At 34.5% G+C, this 26,892-nt stretch overlaps 1 protein-coding gene across 2 annotated transcripts; it reads left to right on the top strand.

The window, feature by feature from the left end:
- The first annotated feature begins 1,333 nt into the window (after positions 1-1,333).
- LOC117988963 (orcokinin peptides-like) lies at positions 1,334-16,506 on the top strand. Of its 2 annotated transcripts, XM_069503292.1 has the most exons (8): positions 1,334-1,426; positions 4,333-4,412; positions 7,412-7,466; positions 7,945-8,554; positions 9,160-9,270; positions 10,874-10,975; positions 14,057-14,173; positions 15,790-16,502. In XM_069503292.1, the coding sequence occupies exons 2-8, from the start codon at positions 4,338-4,340 to the stop codon at positions 15,902-15,904; spliced, it is 1,185 nt and encodes a 394-aa protein (XP_069359393.1). In that variant the 5' UTR covers positions 1,334-1,426; positions 4,333-4,337; the 3' UTR covers positions 15,905-16,502. The 2 variants fall into 2 exon arrangements, with proteins under 2 accessions (XP_069359393.1, XP_034832151.1); XM_034976260.2 differs by lacking the exon at positions 7,945-8,554 and having other exon boundaries at positions 9,162-9,270; positions 15,790-16,506.
- The last annotated feature ends 10,386 nt before the right edge of the window (positions 16,507-26,892 follow it).

Here is a 26,892-nt window from a genome sequence, read left to right as displayed (position 1 = left end):
GACTTTGTTTATTTTTAAAGTTAATATTACTAGCTGCCTCGGCGAACTTCGTACCGCCTAACAGTCGATTCTTTTTCAGGATTTTTTTTAAAAATTCTCTCCGTACGAACCATCCCCGTACTTCAAGGAATATTATTAGCGAAATCGGTTCAGCTGTTCTCGAGATTTGCGATCAGCAACACATTCAGCGATTCATTTTTATATATAGAGAAGAATTAGCGAAATCGGTTCAGCTGTTCTCGAGATTTGCGATCAGCAACACATTCAGCGATTCATTTTTATATATAGAGATATATAAACCATATTATGTGTAACGTGGTTCAAGGGTTACTTTTCATCACAACTGAATCTTTTATGAAACTGAACTAACTAAGTAAGTACTAACTTACTATTGTATATACTCTCCTTCCTGCATCACTCCCTCAGCTTTGAGTATCGTGGTCTCTCCTTTTATACAACTTGATGTCCTTCCATTTTTCTTTGTTACCTGCTGCGTGAATAGAATCACATTTTGGTGTGTTGACCAACTCTTTTATATGGCATGTCCAACATCTTGGGCTACGTACGCGGGGTCTTATCTAGTCCTTCCGATATTTCCAGCGAACACATGGATGTCTTTTTTTGTATGTATATCTAACTCGAAAACATAATTTTTATATATTTTTTAAACAGTACTACTTAAAATAAATTTTATTAATACCTCCATGCACTTTGTCATATGCCTAATACCCTTTCACAAGGGATACCAAGGAATTTACTCGATAAAAATCCTTTTCCCCTTCCTCAATCTTTGTGACAGAATTTAGTGTAAGTATACTCAACACATACTCTTCGGTGAAAAAAAACACGCTAGGTTTGTAATACCTTACCGTAGGCATATTTTGATATAAATTGTGGGAAAATAAATACAGTGTCAACCACAAACCCGCTGTGGAGTAGCGTGGGTTTGACGGGATAGGACGCTTCGCGTCTTCTTTGATAAAAGAAGATATTTCCTACTGAAGGTACTAGGTAGGTATAGAGCTTTAATAATTTATCACAATACCCATTGTTTAAATCCGTTTTTTTAATATTGTAGTAGCTGTATAAATGATCAATCAGCTTTATTATTTATTATTTAGAATTTGAAACAATTTATTATGAAGTTCTAATAAAGTTCATGATATTAAAGATCTTCCAACTTAGGTAAAACAAACATTTTATGCTGTAAAAAAAGTTAGTTACGAAATGACTGTAAAAATAATAGAATGCATGATATAAGATGACAAAAGTTAGTATTATTGTATATGTATGATGCGACTAACAAGGCGGAGGGCGGGATCTGCCCGCCCAACACTGTATATAAGCTCGCGTCGAGTCCTCACCGGCACAACGCATACCGGCCGTCGCCTCAACCGTCTAGCACTACCATCTGAACACACAACCGGTAAGTTTTATATAAGTAAATCAAAAAATATTTATTTTAAAAAATCGAGTTATTTAATCTTTATCACAGATCTCCGTGAAAATAGTAGATGTGCATTATTTAACAAAAAGTTAATGTTTTTGCAAAAACTTGTCTAAAGTCATAAACGATAGTTTCTAATAACATAAAATTTGATTTACTTCAAAATATTTGAAAATGATTTACTTAACTTAGTTTGAGTATTGACTTTCGCTTTTAATGACAGTCCTTATTGTATTAAAAACTTTGATATCAAAATTCCAAAATCATGTACAAGTTATAAAATTTATTTTTATTATCAAATATTTTATTGGAAATCTACGAATAACAATTTTGAAAATAGCACATTTTATTAAAATTTTAAATAACAATCTATATGGACGAGAAAATAAAAAATGCCGTTCTACGTTCTACTCAATTTGATATCCAAAGTATTTACCATAAAAAAAATCGAGATTGTCTCAAGTTAATTTCAATCGTAAATGTGCTAACAATCAATAACAGCATCCCAACGGAACAATTTATTCTGTTAATGTTGCTATAAAGACCAAAACACCTGTAGTGCAATAATTAATAGTTGTTCTATGTGCTCATTTATTCTAGTTTGAAGCACAATAGAGCGGTGGAATTATTACTAGCATAATACCCTTCAAACTCAATTAAGTACGTTTGTATTGTGTTTACATAAGAGACTACTGTGGCAGTTCTGCTGCCTGCTGTAGAACTATTTGTGCATTGTTAATTGGCATTCCTTCCGTAACATCCTATTACACCTCCATATAATTATATTATATGGAGGTGTAATAGGATTTATATATTATTACATTATATTACACCTCCATATAATATTTTCAAACAAAAGTGCTATGTTCTTTATCATGTTTAAATAAATGAAATAGTTCTGTATTAAAATGGTTTATTTTATATGCAAATATATTATCCGTTCAGTATCTTAATAAAAATATTACAGAAATATTTAACGAAACTTTAATTTTATCTATTTTATCTAGTATGTAATATAATTTCAACGCTTATTGCTTCAACTTATTAAGTATATTTCATTCGTAAAAAATAAATTTGGATACAGCTTGTATTAGATCTCAAATAATAATATAAGCAACATGCGCAAATCATAAAGGCAGATAATTTATTTTCCTCTATATATAGATTAAAAATTGAGAGCAATCATAAATCGTGATTGCTTGCACGTGTATCTTTTCTATAAACCGTGTATTGATGAAATAACTGAAAGTGGACATTATTTTATACCTCATACACGTGTATGATACCTTTTGTGATTACCTTACTATTTATTTAAGAAGATGGTATTTTATATAGTAACGCAGTTGTTGTTTTAGCTATAGTAAATAAATCGAGACAGGGTTTAAATTAAAACAAACTACAGCTCTAAACCAATATTAAACGCAGGTTCTCAAATGTTTAATAACATTTAAATAACTAAACAACATTTATTCAAATTAAGTAGGTACTAAATGTACAGAATAATACAGTATTATTTTATTAGAGCTAAGTAATAAGTCAAGAATAAGTCAATCAGTCAGTCAGTCAGGACTTTGAATTTTATACATAAAGATAGAAATAGGAAAGTGTTTCTGTCTGCCAGCCCATCCATTTAACCGATTTTCATGAAACTTGGTATAGATCCCGTATCGTATCCCGTGGACGGACATTATAGTCTATACTTTATCCCGGAAAATGAAAGAGTTCCGATTAGATTTAGATGTAGATTCCGAGTTAGATTTTTAAAACCTAAATCCATGCAGATCAAGTCGTAGGCGTCATCTAGTGATATGACTAAATGGCTAGATTTTAGACCGATATTTCTAGAATCATCGAGAAGTCTAGATTTTATTAAATTCAATTAGTGTCATACTACAATAAAACAAGTTAATGAAGGATTATTTTGTCTTTTATACCTAAAGGACTGTTATAACATAGAAAATAGAGTTCCTAGCAGAAATACCTAAGATTACGCCTATTTACAAACGTTTATGCTATCTCCTGTTCCAACGCTGTGGTAGCACTAGCTACGCTCGTGGCTTCCGCTACGTTCAAGCGTAGCGGTTGTAGCCCAGTGACCAAAAAAGCTCACGTACGAAGCCTACGACCATCTCGTTTTTAGCCTCGCTGAAACTTTGAGCTTTTAATAATTTAATAATGGGTTAACAGTAAAATTCTCTGACGCAGTAGTGAGCGCTGTGATCCTGTAAGTGAGAGAACCCGGGTTTGATTCCTGGCAGGGTCAACTTAAGGATTTTGGATTTCTAACTTGGCTAGGTGTGTTGTGTTGTGTTGTGTGTGTGTGTGTGGTAAGTTACCATCCTAACGGAAAGCTGTGCTGCCAAAAGATTTAACGTTGGGACACGATGCCGTAGAAACCGATTATTGGTATCTATATGCTTAATAAAACTGTCATGTTGTACTTACTATAACCTGTTAATTTAAGTTTAATATGACATTCTTACTGATAATCGAAACTATTTTATATTAACATACTTGTACCTACTTAATATTACTAAATTATTAACAAAGAAGAAACTAATTGACATTATAACAAACTTAATTAATTAGTGCGATCAATAAATAAAAATAATTTCGATTCAAAATGAATGCCCTATATAATTACATGATAAAATCTATTATAAAATAATGTAACACGTAGTTTGCATGCAATTGTATAATAATTATATATTTAGCATGTATGTATTGTTAATGTACCTAACTTTGCAATGCCCTAACGAAAGCAAATGAATAAATAAATCATAAATCATAAATCATACCTCTATCAAGTTGCCCGACTACATCTTCATGATACAGTATCATCGCTTACCACAAAATACTATATAATTAATTTTTTTTTTACTCAGCTGCAATGATGCGTGCCGGGGGAGCCGTGGCTATGGCAGTAGCCACACTGCTGGTCTGCTGCAGTGCTGATCCTCACCAGGTAACTTTCTATCATTCCATCTTCTTCAATCTTACTCAAAAATCAAAATTTCAATATAAGTACTTAGGCCAAACCTTCTCTTATCACAAAATATGTCGGGATTCTACAACCGGTTCTGAGAAGAACCATTTCAAATCACTTTCAAATAAGTACATTTCAAATGAAATATTTTTAAAGACATTTGAAAACATTAAGGAAAGCACAGTACAAGTATATCTCTGAAACACATTATTGATTTTGAAATGCTGTATGCTCTCATATACCTAGTTAATAAGTTGCCTCAAAATTTGCCATAAAGTGAAGATTTTCCAAGGTTCATATTATTTCAAATCATTACTTTCCAAATAAACAGAAAACCGCCATGAAATCTAAAAAAAATTATAGTAAAGTTCTTCTGCGATGGTATGAAACCCTTCATGTTTGAGTCCGACTCACTCTTGACCGATTTTTATTCTAAATTGATTTCATCGTCTAGAATTTTTACGCAAAAATTAATTAGTTTTTATTATTACTGCCAAGAGTTTCACATTTTGAGTAAGAAAAATTGCAAAAGTTATCCAATTAAATTCCAATTAATATTATTTACAAAAGATTTCGGTTTCCAACATTAATTAAAAAATATTTACACTGGCCAAATAGACCTGAGTAAATGTAATGCCAACTTAAGCTACCAATCAGATACTTACTACAGTCTGCCGAAAAGACGCAAATAACAAAATGATAGTGAGAAATTTTAATTAAGCCCTCAAGCTTCTAAAGCTTTCGTCCCATCTAATATTATTATATTTTAAATAACGAGTTCGATTGCCACAAAGACATACTTTGATTGTAAAGTGCCACGAATTTTTTTACAATTAAAATAAATATTTGATAAAAATCTGCCTTTCACAATCATTGTAAAATGAAATACCTACACGTCTGCCCAAAAAAACCTGAGGAGATACCTGAGGAGAAACCTGAGGAGATAGCCAACCTTTTTGCCAAAAAATTTAAACTGGAACCTTTAAACATAGATTTATTAAAAGATGGAACAAATGTTACACCCTCAAATTCAAATTTAAGAAATAATGTTGTACAGTTTACACTAGTAGATTTAAAAAATGCCATCAAACTAATTAAACGCGGTAAAGCACCAGGTCACGACAATTTGAGTATAGAACATGTCGTATGTGCGGGAAATGTTCTGTACTCAAAGCTATGTACCTTATTTAATATGTGTGTTAAATATTCATACCTACCTGCTGACCTTATGAAAACTATAGTTGTTCCAATAGTTAAAAGTAAAACTGGTGATTTATGCGCTTCTACTAATTACCGGCCCATCTCCTTAGGTACTGTAATAGGTAAAGTTTTAGAAAGAGTGCTGCACCCTGAACTGCAGAAAAACATAAGTATTGATGATGCTCAGTTTGGCTTCCGTCCTGGTCTCTCGACAGACTCAGCTATCTTTAGTCTCAAACATACAGTGCAGTATTACACTCAACGTAATACATCCGTTTATGCATGTTTTCTAGACCTGAGCCGCGCATTTGATCTAGTAAACTATGATGTCCTTTGGAACAAATTGCATGCGGCTCAGGTCCCGAATGAGATGGTGAGTCTGCTGAGGTACTGGTACGGGGGTCAGATTAACCACGTAAGATGGGGTGACGCAACTTCTAGTGGGTATAGGCTAGACTGCGGGGTTCGCCAAGGTGGGCTTACCTCTCTGGACCTTTTCAACGTCTATATCAATGACCTGATATGTGAGCTCAGGGGCACCAGGATCGGCTGTCATCTAGGAAATGTTTGTGTGAACAATCTTAGCTATGCGGACGATATGGTGCTCCTGAGCCCCTCGATTAGTGGACTCCGAAAATTACTTTCGATCTGTGGTTGATATGCAAAAGATCATGGGTTGAAATACAATGTCTCTAAATCAGAAATGATGGTATTTAGATCGGGAAAGGGACCGGAGAGGGTGCCTCTGGTTTATCTGGAGGGTTCTGCGGTTCGGGAGGTGCAACAATTCAAGTATCTGGGGCATGTTCTCACTGGTGACCTCAGGGATGACTTAGATATAGAAAGAGAGAGAAGAGCCCTCTCGGTTCGGTGTAACATGCTTGCCCGCAGATTCTCTAAGTGCAGTAAAGATGTGAAATTGACACTATTTCGTGCATATTGTCAGTGTTTTTATACCTGTCAATTATGGACGAAATATAAAAGAGCAACAATGAACACCATTAGGGTGCAATATAATGACGCATTTCACATCCTAATGAGATTGCCAAGGTACTGCAGAGCGTCAGGCATGTTCGCCGAGGCGAGAGCCAGTGACTTCTTCGCCATTATTCGTAATCGTGTAGCCTCTTTCTGGGATAGAATACGACAATCCAATAACGTCATACTTGAGGTTATAGGTAGGCATATGACCGGTCAGATATTCGATCACTGGCGGCGTGTGCATCGGGACGCGAATAAGAAGTAGAAGTAAGATTTTACTTCTACTTCTTGAACATCAAACAATATTTTAGTTATTATAATTTTAATTTTAATTTATATTAATTTCTTTATTTAGTAGGTATTTTATTATAATGTATAATGTATAACTTGCTGGATTTATATCTGAAAATAAAGATTTATTTATTTATTTATTTATTTATTTAAAAAAGGAGTGTAATATGTATTTTCAGGGTTCATCTATGTGAGTTTATTTATTTCATCATATAATTCTAAATGCCTGAATAGATTTGGACGATTAGAATCCTTACATCATCTGGAGCATCAATGTATCAAATCTTACATTGATGATCTCAAGTCACAATAGCTACAACTTTTTTGAAAAAAAATTCAATATGATAGGCCAGTCGTGTTTTTAATTTTTTTAGAATACCACCACAACCTACATACGATAATTTCCATGACATGAGTCTAAATCTAATTTCACACTACAGCTAAAAATTGGTACGAATGTTTGGAAAACCAATATTTTTTAATTATGACTTTTTTTATTTTAACAGGAACAAGATGTAAGAGTAGGCGGACAAAACACAGGAGATCATGACGACGTTAACGGTAAGCGTTTACAAGTTTAGGTTATAAAATGCACAAAGTTATTGACCCCGGTAATACATTTGCACTTCAAAATATTTTTTCGAATGACCCCTGAGCACATTCTATAATTTTCACCAAATATTAAAAAAAAACTTTTTGAGCGCGTGAAATCAATACGTTTCCACAATTTTTGTTACTTTTGCAACACCCAATTTTTTATTAAATCTAAGTAAGCACTTAATAATCGCACAAAATCACAAAATATTTTATTAACTTCTGCACAATTTAAATCAAGTTTCCTCCACACGTTTCATTCATGGTGATGGATTTAAGCACTTCACCGAACTCCCCAGCACCTAACAGATGCACTGCACAATGCATATGTGCACTTGATACCATAAAACTACCCTGGGTAAGTACAAAACGAATTGAATTCAATAAAGCTTCATTCAATACAAAATTCGTACAGCCTCTTAAATATTATAATGACTTGTTACAGATTTTAAACAGAGAGAAGAACTTGAGGATTTCTTGAGGTTTCTCATCCAATACGTAAATAAAATGGATAGAGACAGGAATTTGGATGGCATTGGAGGGACTACTTTTCTAGGAAGAAACTTTGATACTTACGAAAATAGACCTTTAAGAGGACCAAGAGGTGGACTTTTGGATGGTAAAAACATTTATGGAATCGGAGGATCACCTCTTTTGGAGAGAAATATGGAGAACAAGATGCAATACACTAGATATCTTGATTCTCTGGGTGGTGGTAATTTTGTCCGCACTCTTGATACTATTGGAGGAGGAAATTTTGTGAGAAATTTAGATTCACTAGGTGGAGCTAATTTTGTCAAGCGCACATTGGATTCTATCGGTGGAGCTAATTTTGTCAAGAGGACCTTGGATTCGATCGGCGGAGCTAATTTTGTCAAAAGGACCTTGGATACAATCGGTGGGGCAAATTTTGTCAAGAAGAACCTCGATCAAATTGGGGGACCCAATTTAGTCAAGAGACATCTGGATTCATTGGGTGGTGGTAATTTCGTCCGTAATTTGGATTCCATTGGAGGTGGCAATTTCGTCCGACGACAAGTTGATTCTCTGGGTGGCGGAAATTTTGTTTAAACTGAAGATACCTCTATTTACTATATCATACCATTTTTTTCGATTCATAAAAGCTTACATTGACATCAATTCTGCTGTACATTACACTAACAAAATCAAAGCAAACCTTGAATAATTTCAGAAACAACAAGAGTTCCATGTACTTACCCATCACAGAATTGGTAACAATGTTCGTAAAATATCTTTAGAAAATATTTGTGATACACATAAGCAAGTTTAATATTTTTGGTGTATTTTATTATTTTACGTATTTTATGAAATAAAAGTCCAGTATGAAATAAATATCAAGCAAGTCAGAAACTATCTTGTTCGTATTTTTATACTCCAATTTCACCCACATCCTATATTAAGCTGACGAGAAATCCCTAAGCCTTGCCTTTTCATAAAACTATTACGGCAACGCTGTTATAATTTCTTTACGTATCTTCTGAAGCTTATATGGTTCATATTGCGACCGGTCATAAGCTGCAGGTAATATTTGCTTCAGTAAAAACGAATGCAGGTAAGATCTTTCACAAGATTATATGAATGTAAATTGGTTTACCTCATATATTGTGTAACTTTTGAAATATTTTATTTATAATGACATAGGTCACAATCAACGGAATTTGGATTCATTGGGTGGAGGCAATTTGGTTCGCCAAGTGCGAGAGTTACGGCACTTTCCTTATTTCATGGGAAGGAGGTTCGAATACAGCAGGTATGTTATATTATATTATTTTTACTATATTTAGGTCAATTTTAAGATTCAGCGCTTTATGCCTGTATTCAATGACTTCAGATATCGAGTTATAATTTTCAATCAAATAGATTATCTATTATGATTAAAAAATGCATGCCCTTGAAAGCATGAAACGGGCCTATAGGGAACAATGTAATAAGGTTAATTCAATTAAATTTACTATCGAGTCTCCAGTCATTGTAACTTTTACTAAACCAGGATCCCTGATTTTAAGTGATTACCGTTACCCATAAATATCTACAGCACTGCTAATGCATCGCATGCAATTAAGAAATTGGTTTTTCATCAAAATAATTACCTCGCGAAGTAGTATCAATAAAAGTACATTGAATATTTGAGAAACTATCGTAGTAGTTAAAAAGATACAAGTAAAATTTACAACTATTAGTACACGTGCAAAAAAATGAAACGATTCCGAGTTTTGTCTGATGAAAATATTATATTATTCGGGTTCAAAAACATAGCGTTCTCGGTTCATATCAGACGTGAGTCCGTGTATATTTCAAAAGGATTTTTTGAAAGGTGTAGTTGAGCCTAACTGAATATAAATTATTCAATTTCAAAAAGCGAGACAAAGCGTATGGTGCTGCACGATGAATAATAAACCAATTGGAAAATATGCTTTGTATTCCGTACAATGTTTCTTTATTAGAACTGCCTTTTATTGCTTATTGAGTTGTGAAAGTGTATATGAAGCTTTAAACACGTTTTAAAAGTATCGGTAGGTACACAGGAATAAATCGAACTGTTTCCCATTTTAAACTGAAATACAGAGATACTAACCGAGCTGTTTCACTCTTAGTTTCGCGTCTAAATAAAATAAACACAAAAATACAGCGAACTTTTTATTTTCCTTTCACCTGAAATAACGCTTCCAACAGAGCTTTTTGCACATTAAATTAACCTTATCATTTTCCTGCTTCATTTAGTTACTTAGTTTTAAAAGCTAACTCTGGAGTAATGGTTTTATGGGTTTTGTAAAGATTATATTATTCCAAGTTTTCGTAAGTGAAATGGAGCGTCATATTATAGCTACAAAGTTTCGGTAACTAGGTCTGGCAATGCATGACGTAATTTCTAATACTATTATGAAGAAAGAAAAAAAGTTTGACTTTACTTACTTACTTTGATGTAAGATTTTTTACTCCTTTATTACCTGTTATCTCCCAAAGCCACTATGATTCAAACAAACATCCGAACAAACGTTCTTCCCAGTGTTGGGGACATTACGCAGAGAAACTTTCAGCTTTTATAAAATAAGGAAGGTCTGGCACGCACTGGCTCTTGGGCCATTACTGAAGCTTAGAAATTAATACAGTCATTTTATTCTTAAAACTAAATTTTTTCATACATTGCATTTGCCTTTGCTGTTATCTATTTATTGCTAACCACTCCATAGACAATTATTAGTGTTGATATTAAATTTAATTAAATTTAAATTTTTATTGCGATTTACTTACTTTTAGTTCACGTCCAACCATGTGATGCGTGGCATACAGGGGTTACGTAGCATTTACAAGTATATTCCCGGGTTTACTTAACAAGGCCTCTTTTCCCACAGTCCATATGGAGGCAAGCGAGATACATGGCCGCTCGTGATGCCAATTGAGTACGGATATTACGGAGACGGCCTGCCCAAGCGCAATTTCGACGAGATTGATCGGTAAGTGATACAGAACCTAAGTACATACTTACATCGTACGAGACTTGAAAAAACCGGCCTAGTGCGAGTCAGGCTCACGCAACGAGGGCTTCGTACTACAGTCGTATTTTTTCGACATTTTGCACTATAATTCAAAAACTATGACTATGAAAATACTAATTCTATTTTGGCAGTGCTTGAAAACAGGCACGATGTATATAAAAATTGTACAATTGTAAATCATTTAAGATCTTAAAACATACCTTATATGTATGAAGGTCGATTCTAACTATGCGGGTTTAGATAACGCGATATGTTTTACTTAAGTTAATTAGCGCCCTAAACTTCTTCTAATTTAACAAGACAAGACTTTTAGTTATGAATTCTAAAATGTATGTAGGATCTAACTATACGAGCAACAGGGGAAATTTACTTACTTCAACTAAACTTTGAGCTTTAATTTTGTGAAAGGTTAATAATGCAAAGGTCCAAAGTAGTAAAAATTATTTGAGTGTACATATTTGATAGCTATTTGAAAGTAAAAATATATTCTTACATGATAAATCAGACGATATTTCGACCGTCCGACCGATCGTCGATAAATCGAGCATGATATGAGTATGCCTACAGACGATGTACTCAGGTAATTGTTTATTGGTTTATCGTGCAATCTCGCGTATGTTCTATGCCTATAAAGTGGCATTAAAAGTTTTTTTAGTTATAAGTAACAGATATAGAAAGCAACAGTATGTTTTAAAATCAAGTGAAACGTAAGAATTCTACTAAGTAGCTGCATAGTTGCATTGACGAGAAAACTCGATAAATAAATGAAAGGTCTCCTTAAGATTAAACAATAAATAATTAAGTAACATTAAAATTCCTTATTCTTTATTTCACAATTAAATTACATAAATAGAAATTAAATAAATTCTAGGTTATTAACCTAAAAAATATTGTAATTAACGCGTAAAATGTAAATAGCAATTCTTGATTATACTTTGTAGGATTAATTTCATTAAGTCAACGGTCAGCATCACAAGGGAATTTAGTACCTATTTCTTGTAAGATTTATAAGACAAAAAACCGCAACGAAAATTAATTAAAATATTCTAAAACGTGATTAAATGTATCTTCTCTGTTGTTCGTTGAATATAAATTTAGGCCACCGACCGCTGCAGACGGCCTACAACGTGACCTTCTGTAAGCAAAGGCAGAACCGATCAAATATCCGTCGTAGACCTACGCCGTAGACTCGTAGTTGTAAACACCTAACTTTTTGTATCCTCACTCTCTGTGACCCTAAAAATAGTTATTGTTATTGTTTTGTCATGTAATAAATATTATTACTGGACTGAATCTTAAATTATTGTAATGTAAACGTTTATCGGTGACTTCGATATGAATAGTACAGGTTGCATTTTAGATATTTTTTATTTCGATCCGTTCCATTCTAACATTTGCTTAGGTATCAATGGAATAATTATTATTGTTGTTAGTGTGTAGCTGTTGCGCCAGCGCGGCGGTGGGTGTAGAAGTTAGCAGAGATTTCATTTTACACTAATAGTACATGGCCTGTCTGGATTTTTATAATATTACTTATAGGGTGATAAAACTTTCAGCCACTACCCAGTGGTGATCACCAAGCTTTAATTTTCTTAAAATTATAGCAACTTTGGGAAAATGTGTCTGTAATATTCCTTATTAATAGAAGGTTTGATACCTACCATGGAACTAGGAATCAGCTTAGCTTTGTGTTTGATACCAGTAAAAAAGTGAACTAAGCCTAGAAAAGTAAAATAATATTATGATGAACAGACAAAAATTCAAACAGCTCTCACAGTCTTTAAGTTTGTAAGCAGACCCGTGGATTGTTCTTGTTGATTAAACCATGTCAAAATAACTGAACTACTTACTCACTCGCTGGATTTAACTTTTAACGTACGTAACGTAGAGTTTCGTTAATGTATACGGTACAAGGGTAACATTATCTCAACATAGAGTTTGTTTCGGTTAACTAAGTACATTATGTAAGGTAGGTAAGTTCTCGTAACTTTCTCGTATCGCCTGAGGGAGTAGCTTGTATTTTGAAGAAACTTTCATTGTAGATCTCTACTTGTGCTAGCCCTGGTTATGACGCTCTGTTATTGTTTATTTATGCATATGTGTTTGAAGGTGGAGGTGGTGGAGCCCATAAGTTATGTCATAACAGGCACATTATAATGGGCTGATTACACCTACCGAGTAGTGAAGCGAGACAGTAAATTGTCACTCGGCCGAGACAGTGCTGTGGTGGCCGTTTATACATATTTCGAAATTGCGCCGAGCACTAGTAAGTGTGTATACCAACCGAGTACTCGGTCGAGGACACTGACTCGCCACTGTACTCGTTAGGTGTAATCGTACCAATTTTGTTCCCAGACTTCATCCACCAATAATAATGATAAAAAATATAAATATATGTTTGAATTATGAATAAATAATAGGGGTAACAGTAAAATAATACATTTAGTTTCCCGTTCACGTTCCAACATCAAAATCCAAACGAAAGAAACATTGGAAACATCTGGAATTTTTTATTTGGCCATATAATATTTGTTCATGTAGAAAACATTCGTTTTTCACTTATAATACCACAAGAGCTTCAAAATTATCGGGTATTTCCCGATAGGTTCGTTGCAAACAAATGAAGGAGTCAAGTTTTTCAGGTTAAAAAATCACGAGCGCGAAGCGCGAGTGATTTTTCCTGAAAAACTTGACGACTTTATTTGTTTGCAGGGAACCTTGAGGGAAATGCCAGATAATTTTGAAGCTCGTGTGGTATTCGGGGGATTATTTTTCCGTCCCAAATGTCGGCCAAAATCTCCAATTTTCACAATTGAATTCAACCTGTCAGTTTGACGTGTGGTTAATTTGACTGGATCATGTTTTGTTTTTTATATATAGCAACTACCAGAGAAAATTTTCAAAAAATTATCAGTATAATACCATGTAGGTTGTACCACGTGACGTCGAATGGTGCAATTCTATTGGTCGACATTTGGGTCGGAAAAATAATCAAATAAATCACGGATAAAGAAAAAGTACACAATTAAAATTTCTTAGGTCAAACTTGGACAACTTCGTGAAGAAGCGCAACTTCGATGAGATTGACCAGACTTCAATGCCTTTCCCCTTCAAGCGGTTCTACCATTTCGTCGGACCTAACTACCTGGACTCGGTGTAAGTTTTACAAGTCATCATCATCATGATCAAACCATCGCCGGCTCACTAGTAAGCACAGGTTTCCTCTCAGAATGAGAAGGGCTTAGGCCACAGTCCGCCACACTGGCCAAGTGCACATTTGTAGACTGTACACACCTTGGAGAACATTATGAGAACTCTCAAGGTTACCTCACGATGTTTTCCTTCATCATTAAAGCAAGTTATATTTAATTGCTTAAAACGCATATAACTCCCAAAAGTTATAATTGCGTGCCCAGGATCGAACCCCCGACTTCCCGAATAGGAAGCGTACGTCTTAGTACTTAACCAGCTAGTTTTACAAGTAACCTATCTTAGTTAGTAAACGAGTTGAGGATGATATGGGCCAGTTGCGACAGTGCTTGGCAGTCGATTGTAAGCAACACTAACCTAAGACTAGCAGGTAACTGGATGGTTGAAGGTAAAAAGCTCTAAAAATACGTGGCTCCTTTGTAGATATTTACTTAATCGTGGTTTCTCAATCCCAAGTGGGCTACATGCTGCTGCTGCTCTAACAAAGTACCAACTTTAGAAGATTCAACTGATTATACTTGTTAAGCAACGCCAACTTTGGACGATAACTTGATGGTTGAAGATAAAATTCTGCTGAAAATACTTGGCACCTTTGTACTTGATGATGGTTTCTCAATCTGAAGCACGCTGCATACTGCCGCCGCAATGACAAAGTACTGAAAAAAAGCTTAGTTTAAGTGGTTATCAAAGAAGATGCTTTACTCCATACAGTAGATTTGCATTGCACCTAAAAAGTACTTCTGACAGAAGTCATTATAAGTTGATACTTAGTTTGATGTTTAATGAACTTGGGGTTCGTATAATATCAGATCAAAGTCGTTATTGGACCGTAAACCTTAATAAGCTCTAAACTTGCATGAATACTGACTGCCTCGTTTAATGAAGTATCTATTAGTAGAGATTTGCATAAAGGAATTAAGTTTGCACTGACTTACATAACAGGATAATATTACTGTATGTACTGATAATAGTACTGTTTTATGTAAATAGCGAGTATATGAAATTATTTACTTATGCACGTCTTAAGTTATCCCGTTATAGTTTAATTAGTGAGAAAATACTGTAGAAGAGTGTGGTTTGTACAATAGACATGTTACGTTCATATTATTCCATGACGTTAAGAATTCGTGCTCGGTGATGAGTAAGATAAACAAGCGAGAATAGAAGAGATAGCGTACTACTCGTACAAAATATGAGACCCAAGTAACGTGGTTTTAAGTCTTCACTTTAGATACGTATGTACTTACTCCTATTCCCATATGTACCTATTTGTAGGTACAGTTCGCGACAGGTTGAGATGGCAATCGGGGAGGGAACACCCCGCACACCCGCACAGCCCCCGTGCTAACCCAGTGCGGGCGAGCGCGGCTGACGTGCGGGTGTGCGGGGCGTCCCTCCATACCCCGATTGCCATCTCAACCTGTCGCGTACTGTACCTACAAATGTAACCAACGACATTTGTAGGTAGGAAATAGTTTGATGCGACAAAATATATATGATTATGAGTTCTGTAGACAAAGTATAACTTAGGTTTTGAGGTTTAATTTAGCAAATGTTTACAGATCGAGCTTCGACAAGAAGAGGTACAGACCAGACTTCCCCATGGACGAGATCGACCTGTCCCAATTCCCCATCGGCTCAAAGCGTTCTGAAATGTCTCCTCACAACCTACGATAAGCTGTCAACAACAGAAAACAACTATAAAAATCCAATCACAAATCTTTTAAAACTTTTCCGTTGTTATATTTTCGGGACGCGACGTCACGCCCCCAAAACATCTTTCAAGTAAACCTGTTTTAATAAGTTTTATCCTCAATTTGAATTGATCTACGTGACTCTGTTGCATAATTATGCAAAATACTCTAAATAATGCTCAGCGAATCCTCCTCGAATTTGGTAGCACTTAACTTGAAATAATGTAAATTTTGTGTCGGTAATAGGTATAGAATTACTAAACTTAGTAGATAATATAAAATTATTATTAAATAAGCGGATAGGGGTATATCAAAATATATCCAATTATGTTTAAAGTTATATTTACATAAAAATATTTCTAAAGAAATATAAATTAAATAATTATGTATGTACCTGTAAATTATTTTTCTCGAAATATGAAAACATATAAAAATATAATTATTTAAATAGATTTATTTTTAATATTGTTAAATTATACGTGCAATTGTTAATATTATTAAATACAATACTTATATAATTAAAAAAAACTAAGAAATGTAAAATCTATCATGTAAAATATTTTCTCGGGATGTTTCTGAAATAAATATATTAATTTTTAAAAGATTTCAACATCGTATAATTTATTACCTAACTATTACATTCTTTCCAGTTATAACTTAAAAATAATAAAAATATGGCGGTTTATAACAATCACATGCCTGGTGGAAAAAGTGATGCAACCACCGGGTGTGGATGCAACCAAAGTGGTTCACGTACACATACGTCATGAACTTTTTTGTTCATAGTTCATACAGTAGTAAAAGTTTGCTGTCCAATGTACTTATTTAAACCTATAAATCTCTACATAGTATAAAATAAAGTCGCTTCCCGCGTCTGTATGTTTGTATGTATGTATGAACGCGTAGATCTTTTAAACTACGCAACGGATTTTAATGCGGTTTTCACCAATATATAGAGTGATTCAAGAGGAAGGTTTATAGCTGTAGTTTAATTCTCAAAAAATTAGAGATCCCTAGAGAAATTGAAATAATGTGAATTAGGTCGGAAAAAAATTCTCTCATTTCAGAGTTTCCGAGGCAATGACACCTCAGTGACCCCACATTAGTATCACGTTGCACCCATGCGAAGCCGGGGCGGGTCGCTAGTCTAAATATAAAAAAAGAGAACGTGAGTGTGTGAGATAAGTACTGGGCGGATAGAGGTGAAATGCATGAGAAGAGAAGAGATGTAGATATTCGCTAAGAAAGGATTTAAAAAAACGGGCTGAATTGAGAACCCCCTCCTTTTTGGAAGTCGGTTAAAAATACCAATCCCTAAGGAGGTAGCATAGGGGTTTGAGATTTTTGTAGTCATAATAATGTAGTAATAAGCTAGTAGCTAGTTATTATAGACGTATAACTAGGTATAATAAGAATGATTTATAACATAATATATTTATGCTTATCGCTGGATTCCAGCTGCGAAAGACCATGGCGCAGTGGTAGCAAGCAAGCAGTGGAGTTAATTGGGTATTTGCCTACTTTTGAATTTGATAAATATTATTACTATTATAAACTAGGATAAAAATAATGACGTACTCTGAAAAAAATATTAAAATCCAACAAAGATTTACAGGCATTTTAATTTTGGAGTGGGAGGGTCTTCTAAGATCCCTTTCTCGAAACGAAACTTTGTATGAAACCGCACGAAGCTACTATGGCATTAGTAGGTGTGACGTCAAACTGCTGTATCGCTATCTCTGTCTAATCAGAAATATTTAAATGCTTATAACTTTTTTGTTATTTGATCGATTTAATTCGTTTTTTCTGTTTACGTCATTAATTTTATTCTAGTTTATAATAAAGTAATAAAAAAATTGGAGTCAAATACCCAATTGGTTGATGAGTATAATGGTGATAGCATATCACTCGTACGTTATGTACCTACATTTAATATAAGAAATAAGCAATAGAACTACTGCATAACTCAATCACAACATAAAGACGTACGAGGACAAGTTTGCGTAAAAAGTTATTTTATGAAAAAGTTTTTTCATTTGACGTAACATATGGCAGAATGCGTGGTGGCCAAGTCCTAGGAAATAATTATATAGGTATCTAGTATATACAATTGCTTTAGTCTTAACTTTGACGATATGACATGATAATGGATGAGTAGGTACTTTCAAAAGGATAAGTATTTAAACGTACGGGCCATGAAAAGCTAGCAGACACATAATAGACTGACATACTTTAGTATTTATTAATACTTACTAGAAAAACACGGAGGATGCGCTACGCTTGGGCAGGTCTGGGTAGATATGTCACGTGCCGCCGCCGCCGCCGTACCGTTTTGCCAAAGTAAATAAAGCTTACTGCTGGTGTACGTTGCGCCTAATAGTTAAATAAATGCTGCGACTTAAAAAGACGTATTTCAGCACATACGATTTCATTGCAATGTCCTAATAACAAAACACACAAGACTGTTTAACATCAGTCATACTCGTAAAATTCATCTGATTCCGAAGTCACAGCAACATTTTATTGTCCGAGCAGATCCTCTAAATAAGCAATTTTCCGTCTTCCAACATAATAAAAGACTAGGAGGATGTCTGTGTGTATTGACAAAATTAAAATTGCAATTTTGCGCGATGCTAAAAATTAGTAAGTAAGAAGCAATTTTGTTTCTTGCAAAATTGTATTCGATTGGTAAGCAAAATTTTAAAATTTAGTGATAACGTCGCCCTTTGTTTTTTAAGTATGTATTACTCTTACTCTCTGTAAATCTAGTAAACAATAAAGTTGTTTTAAATTAAATTAAATATTGTTCTTGTGATCTGAAGTGCAAGACCTTCCTAAGTTTGACCACTAGGTAAGTATTTTTTATATTTAAAGAACTATATAAGTCATCAATCCTCTTACTATTCTACTCTCTTCACTCTACCATCGAACCACACCAAAAAGGGACAATAAATGTAAAATGAATACCAATAAAGTTACATAAAACACATTTATTTAATTTTAAAAAAGTCCAAAAAGCTCAGTTTTTTGCAAAACAAGTCAGTATATCTAACTAGATGATGCCCGCGACTTCGTCCGCGTGGATTAAGGTTACTAAAAATCCTGTGGGAACTCTTTAATTTTCCGGAATAAAAAGTAGCCAATGTCCTTCCCCGGTATGTAAGCTAAGTCTGTACTAAATTTCAACAAAATCGGTTGAACTGTTGGGCCGTGAAAAGCTAGCAGACAGACAGACAGACACACTTTCGCATTTATAGTATTAGTATGGATTATCTCATAGAAACTACAAGGACCTACCTATATAATATACTGGGGTGTACATATCTAGTAGAGACAGTACAGTTAAACTAGTTATAAGTTCCTTTGTAAAGTTTAACCGCCCTTAAATGTCCTAAAGTTAGGCTCTCTTTAGTCTAACGTGGAGCGTTGTCCGAAGTGGAAATAGCCAACCTTATTATATTGTCGACCATGAAGACTTACTTAGTAATGATTTTATTATTATCTAAGATGTAATAATTATGTTATCATAATATAGAACTGGACAATGGGCATAGCTGCTATGGAGCGGGCTATGTTGGGTGTCTCTCTGAGGGACAAAATCCGTAACGAGGAAATCCGTCGGAGACCCAAAGTGACTGACATAGCTCAACGAATTACCCAGCTGAAGTGGCAGTGGGTAGGCCACGTCTGCTGCAGAACTGATGGCCGCTAGGGCAGACATATTCTGGAGTGGAGACCGCGTATCGGCAAACGCAGTGTGGGACGACCTCCAACCCACTGGACTGACGACCTCAAGAAGGTAGCGGGAAGTGGGTGGATGAGGAAGGCACAGGATCCTGTCTGGTAGCGCGCTCTAGGGAAGGCCTATGTCCAGCAGTGGACGCAAACAGGCTAATTGATTGATTGATTGCTGGAACTGGAACAAAATGTTGTTTGAGTCTTGCTAAAAACAAGTTGCTAGTAAACTCGCAACATCAATAGCGTAGCGACGCTTTACAGTTTTACTTTTTAAGAATATGATAAGTAAAGTATATTATACGATATTCTGAAACAGAAAAACATTAAGTAGTATGAAAAACAGACAGACCACAGTTATCGGTACCAACAAAATTAGCAAGTTTGTAAAAACTTGTTAAAAAATAGCAGAAAATAATTTAAAGTTGGCCTTACTGCTAATTAAGCGATTTTTAGAGGCAACTCTTGGTAAAAAGACCTAAGTATCTATTGATAGTATTAAGGGAGAAGGCAACGGTTGTCCTTAAGTTCGAATAATATCGACTGCACCATTCAAAAGCACGCATCAAACTCATCGATACCAAGCTAGTCACTAAAAAGATCTGTTGCTATGGTACAATTTTTTATGATCAGTAAAGTAATTACAACTTAAATATATGAATCAAATTATCGAATAATAGCACAATGCTGGCTGTTGGGCCACTAGGTGGCCAGACGATATGAAACGAGTGGACGGGAGCCACTCGTTTCATATCGTCGTGTCGCAAGGCCGTGGGGTGTAGAAGTCCTGCCAAATTGCATGTTTCTAGGTCAACGGTACCCTGTAGGTTTTCTTGCCAGACACGACAGATAGACATACAGACAACGAAGTGATCGTATAAGGGTTAATTTTTTTCCTTTTACGGCACGGTACCCTAAAAAGTACATTCTAGTTTATTCTAAATCAACTTTTTAAAGCGACAAATGTAAATCCTTGATCCGGTCACCGATGTACCGCTTTAATAGAACGTGACTGGTATAGAGTTAAAAGTAGATACTTAGTTACTCGGTGTAGATACAGTAAGTATCAAGGCTAGAGAGGCGAGCTGTGGTGAACAAACTTTAATTACTTGAAAACGCTACTCATTGCTCCTTACACTACACTAATTTCATTTACCCTTCAAACCAAATGGTAATAGAATGTGTTTTGCTTTTATACGCAATTGCTTATCAGTATTTTATTCCGACTCAATTTAAAAATTTATTAATATTATGCCTAATACTATAAAATACGTAGCTCAACCACAGTATACTTAGGTACCTGCCAGGTACAGAAAGATTACTCCGCAAAGATGTTTAAATGAATAGCAACTCTTGTGCAATCCAGCTCGCAACGCGCAGCGGCTTAAAACTTAGTACATAAATGCTCCTTAATATTTGATCGCGTAACTTTTCTCTCTTTGCTCTCTCTCTTGTTAGAGTTAACGCGAAAGCCGTCGAAAGTCACATAAGTGAAAATTCCTGATTCTGTGCCTCAGCCCTCAACTAGACGTTTTCCGTTTCGTATTTGAGTCTTCAGCTTAGTGAGGGGTACAATAGTTATCGTGCTCTTTTCATATCTTTGTAAACTCTACCAAATAAATTAAGTAGGTTCTTATTTCCTACAACGTTTCTACATTTTGGGGCAGAATAATTATCTATTTAATTTGTTAATGTACTTAGTGAAACCTACTAAGTACTGTATATTTATCCAGTGATGGGTCCTACTTACCTAATTTTGGTAGCCTAAAATAAGGCGGTAAAGGTATACAAATGTTTATGTAAATATACATTTTCATTAAAAATGGCGTAGGTAAAGCTGGTCCCTCCTTTGATTTCAAAGAGATTCAAAAAGTGGAAATTCTAATTGTATTCGTTTACCTTTTTAACCTTTCTGGTGCCTAATCCCTTTAGTACTTAGATATTATGTAAACCTACTTGTAAATAAAATATTTCGCACAAACTCCTTTGAGCCCTAAACTTGCATGTTATTTTCTACGATATTTTTTCTAACGCATGTGTAATGATAACGAAATAACTCCTTCATTTAGATTTATTAATTCTCTGAAATACTTAAATTTTTTGATTTCATTAAATTTATTTTTGAAAATTTAATAAGAATGTAATTAGCATAAACTTGGTTAAGTAATTAGAGTTTATTGAGGTCCAGCAAGACCTTGCTTTAAGTTGTATGAGGAGAGCATCGCCGTAGGCAGTAGAAGCAATCTTGCGCGCAAACAGATTCTTTCATAAGCAATCAGTTGTGCAAAATAAATAACCTTGCGATTGGATTTCCTCCAGTATTCGCTTTTCCCCGTACAGGTACGTAGGTACTATTGATTACTCTATAAGCTTTTAGCGTGGTGGCCACACCTTCTCGTTCTCAGAGGATATCCGTGCTCAATAGTGACTCGGACTGGCGACGTGATGATGATGATGATGACTATTAGCTTTTAGCCTTTAGAGTTCAACTGCGATTGCCTCAAGAGTGGATCAAGGTAAGGATAGATACCTACTATATACCTAACTATTCCGCACTCAACACTCACGACACTCGACACTCACGACAGAATGTCTCAATCGGTCCAGTGATGTTTGCATGATTTATGTACCTAACACACAGATAAAATACATATGTACAAATTACAAAAACATCTGAAGTAAGTATAAAACATCAAAGTACTCCTAACACTGCTAGGTCTAGAAAGTTGATATTTTCAAATAAGTTCTCTATAAGGCCTTGTAGAATGTAGACCCGTTCTAAAGGTACCTAAGTATCTACTCTTATTTCAGAAATTTTACCCCAGCGAAGCCAGGGCGGGTTAGCTAGTGGACTAATACATACGCCACCATGTTGGTAGACCTACTTAATTGGCAGTAGGTCGTCTCATTCCATCATAAGGTCACAGTGCCTGCACTTGTACATAATTTATCTACTTGCCAGTTAAATTTGATCTGAGGCTTAGTTCAGAATGGCACGCAACCTTGCGAATTAATACTTAGGAGGAGCTGATCTGTTGGGAACTTGGAAATTGGAATGCTGATCACTACTTAATACCACCTCGATTAATTATACACGAGTAGACATATGAAATTCTCCTTCCGTTACAGATTTTAGTTTATAGATAAGTAGATTTTTGAATGGGAATATGTACCTAGGTATTTAATTTCACAATATATAATATACTAACAGATAATGTCCGCGACTGTGTCCGCTTGGATTAAGGTTTTTAAAAATCCCGTGGGAACTCTTTTATTTTCCGGGATAAAAAGTAGTCTATGTACTAGCTGTAAAAGTAGTCTATGTACCTACTAGATCTGATCATTTACGGGATGTAAGCTTACTCTGTACCAAATTTCATCAAAATTGGTTTAACTGTTGGATCGTGAAAACAGATAGACAGACAGACACGATTTCGCATTTATAATACTAGTATGGATTAGTATGGATATGGATTTTAAAAATCATGTTATATTGTTTTAGATGTTTCCCGGTATGTGTTTAGGTAGGCTTTTAATATCAGTCATATTATGAACGTAATATATCCTATTGTCATAAAGTTTCTTCACCTCTTGTTCTTGTGGTTAAAGCCCCGTAGACGCTTTATGGCTAATGAGCTACATCACAAGTTCAAGGCTGTTTGCATCTCCCATAATGCCTAGACTTACCCTTCATAATGACTTTACAAAGTGTAATTTTTGCTACTCATCTCTCTTAAAAACCAGTTCCTATAAACATTTTGTTTCCGAAGAAAACAACATGTTTTTTGTAGCAATTAATACGGATTTAAGGTAAGTAATAGTGTGGACTAACTTTCCTAAAAAATAAGAAGATAGTAACGATATATTTTTATTCTTATACCTAATTGCACCAAGATTTGAAAACCAAACATACCCACTACTCCTACTGCATGGTATGCGTAGAAAAATATTTTCATAAACCAAGATAATATATTAGTTTTTCATATTTGTACATCTACAGTACACCTGTATATCCCTATTCAAGTATTCTCTTTCAAGAATAGATTAAAAAATCTTTGTGTCCACCAATGTTGATATTATTTTTGAAATGAAAATTCGTTGTGATCCTAAAACAAGTTACGAGTAGATACAAACGACAAACTAAAATGATAGATGAAGCTATGGAGGCTTTGTGTTTTCATTCAATTCTTTCAGTAGAAACATCGTACAATTGTTTTACGTACAAACGTATGTGTATTCTGGGTTCAAATATTTACGAATTTTATCATGTAGATACTAGGTACATCTGCATGGTAAAATTCGTTCGCTAAATGTCTAGATACAAGATTATCTTTTTCCCAAAATTTCGTTGAGACAAAGATAACCTTGAACACCTAAACGCATTGACTTACTAAAGTAGGGTATACTGCCTAAACGGATGGGCCGTAAAAAGCTAGCATTCAGACACACTTTTGCATTTATGATATTAGTATAGATAGTAGGTATACATTAAAAAAGCATTGCATTTCCTAAAATAAAATAGTTTTTAACAATAACTTCAATAGTTAAAATTCGAATAATTGCTTTAATTATGCGACAGTGACTGAAGTCACTTACATCAAATACCTACAGCTATTAATAAACACATTATTAAAATCCCAGATTCCTAATTTTTATTTTTTTCCACGTTCACATGTATATAATAACAAGACATTGCATGTTCTATTCCTCGACTATGTACCTACTTACGTTTTGGATCTCGCACATAGAGAAAACTTTTAGTCAACTACTCGTATTTCGAAATGTATCTCCATATTATGTTGAACAGGTTGAATCCTAGGCTAACTTTTCTGCCAATTTCATTTCATTTAGTATGAAAGTTAAATATAACAAAATATTTTACATTTTACTCAGCAAGAACTAGTCAATTATAGGTACATTTCTAACAGCACCTGCGACCTACGCTAAGTGTTTTAAAGTTACAAATATAAAGAAAACATGTAAAATGTTTTCCTATTCGAACTCATCAATCCTGTAAGTTTACAACTTCTCTACTTACAAATTTATAAATTCAACGACAATTTAGTTTCATTTTTAAAACAGTATGGATGCAGTGCTTTTTTCTTTTTCAGGGCATCGTTTTTAGGACATTATTCGTTCTGAAAACGATAATTTGAACAGTCAATATTAAAGTTAACATTATTATGGATGGGAAACCGTTGTACGTTGATCGCATACAATTTTGGCAGATTTACGCAAATTATACTCAGCTCCGGGCTCAGAGCTACGGATGCTACGACCGTAGCTAGATTGCAGCGGTAGTCATAGAATTAAAATGTACTTATACCTACAGTGGTAGTAAGGTTATGCCCGCGATTTTATCAGCATACTAATCAAGTGGTCACACTATTCGGAATACTGCGAATGTTTTTATGTTTGGCAAATTTTTAAATAAGTAGCAAAATCAGCCATTCGGCATATGCCACATTCTGTGATAGCGAATAGTTATTTCTTCCTGTATTGTATTTGATACTATATCCCAGAATAAAAAAAGATTTTTATAAGAGAGATTTTTATAAATTCTATATTCTCACCAACCATTCGGATTTGTGCGAATGTGCGGAACGATACGATTGCCACCAGCCGGCCACCCGATGCATGATATCACGAATCATTTGCCGAATACCGATAATGGAGCCGTACGATAACTGTATAAGAATTTAGTATTAAATAATTTGTATAGACGTTCCTACTCCTTAATATAAAATCAGTCTCTATAGACTGATTTTATATTATAAATAAGTTTTATGCTCGGTCGCGGCACCACCTATAACGAATTAGTTTACTTTATACCAAACTAAAATTCTTAGCGCGCCCAGCCCAGCGCCAGACTTAAAGATAAAATAAATTAGTATTTTATACAATCAATTCAAAGTTTTTACGTCATAAATAAACAGATGTAGTAGACATTTCACTACACGCAATTAGAAATCAAGTTAAGTACTTATTACTATTTTCTGACTAGGTAATCCCATTAAAATCTGAGTCTCTTTTTGTGTTTGGCTTTGAGAGTTTGAAGACTTTGTGCTGACTCTACTTAGTCTAATTAATTACGACTGGAAATGATGATGATATAAGCTACTTATATTTCAAATATAAAATACATAAGTAAATATGTAGGTACAGGTGCATTAACAATTACCTAAATTTAATTAACCTTTTTGTCAGGAATATTGAGAACGACTTACGACAGGGTGAGACAACTGAATTTGAGAAAATATTCTTTGAATGCAGTTTTGTTTATTTTTAAAAATAAGAGAAGTTATAAGAATAACTTTAGGATTTAAGGTAGTTCCCCTCCAGGGCCCTTAATTTATTTCCATCCTGTATAGGAGTTCCTACTTATACGCCTACCTTTAAAATATATTTCTAGATATATCTAGAATTATGCCTACAGCCTGTTTCCGTCCTACTGGACATACAGCTATTAGGAGCGTTACCATAATATTATGATCTTGTCCTCACATTCACTTTCTGCTACTAACTTTAAATTATTTATTCTACTAAAGTAGGAAATTTTCAAGTGGAGTCATGGTGGAGTCATACTATCACGGTCACAATTTCGAATTTTTATTTCATTACCTACATTTTCCATTTCTACAAAGGAACGGGGGAAATATTTTAGCGGCCTTAATGAAATATATTGATCAAATTACATTCGCTCGTGAATTTCATACTGTCAGAGTTCGATAGGCGCCAAATGTACATAATAGAATAAAAGATGGTAGCATTACCTACCGAACGTAAATATTATATGTGAATACTTATGTAATCTAATCTAGGTAGCTTTAATATGTAGTAGTATTCAATTTCAGCTATCTAACTATAGAGAAGTAAACCGTTCCGAGGTAATTAACTCTGCTGTACAAATATAGCAAGGCGTGCGATTCGATTTCAAATCTTTGAATTGCACTCAAGCTGTACCCTATACATATATTACTGAAGTAATAAATCTCTAATAATCAACTGGACTGTGCGTTATTGGATAGGCTACCTATTGCTTTCTTTGTATATTTCATTGGAGTTCGGATTTATTACCTTATTCACTTTGTAAGGTGATGTCTTTATTCACGCTACACACTTCCTGTGGCATTTCCGACCGAAAGATGCATGGGTGTGGCATGGTCTAGGCACATGAGTAAATAATTAACAGGTAGGCATAACGTACCTACTCATCATCATCATCATTTTTAACCG

This window comes from Maniola hyperantus, chromosome 15 (assembly GCF_902806685.2).
Source record: "Maniola hyperantus chromosome 15, iAphHyp1.2, whole genome shotgun sequence".
Classification (NCBI taxonomy): domain Eukaryota; kingdom Metazoa; phylum Arthropoda; class Insecta; order Lepidoptera; family Nymphalidae; genus Maniola; species Maniola hyperantus.
The sequence above is the reverse complement of the archived record's forward strand: the minus strand, read 5'-3'. Positions and strand labels throughout refer to the sequence as shown.

What these genes read in the sequence shown, in the direction of transcription:
- LOC117988963 (XM_069503292.1), top strand. Translation starts at nt 4,338, where the DNA reads ATGATGCGTGCCGGGGGAGCCGTGGCTATGGCAGTAGCCACACTGCTG. An exon ending in CAAGTTGATTCTCTGGGTGG is followed by an intron (nt 8,555 to 9,159) that starts CGGAAATTTTGT and finishes TTATAATGACAT; the next exon opens with AGGTCACAATCAACGGAATT. An exon ending in CCTAACTACCTGGACTCGGT is followed by an intron (nt 14,174 to 15,789) that starts GTAAGTTTTACA and finishes AAATGTTTACAG; the next exon opens with ATCGAGCTTCGACAAGAAGA.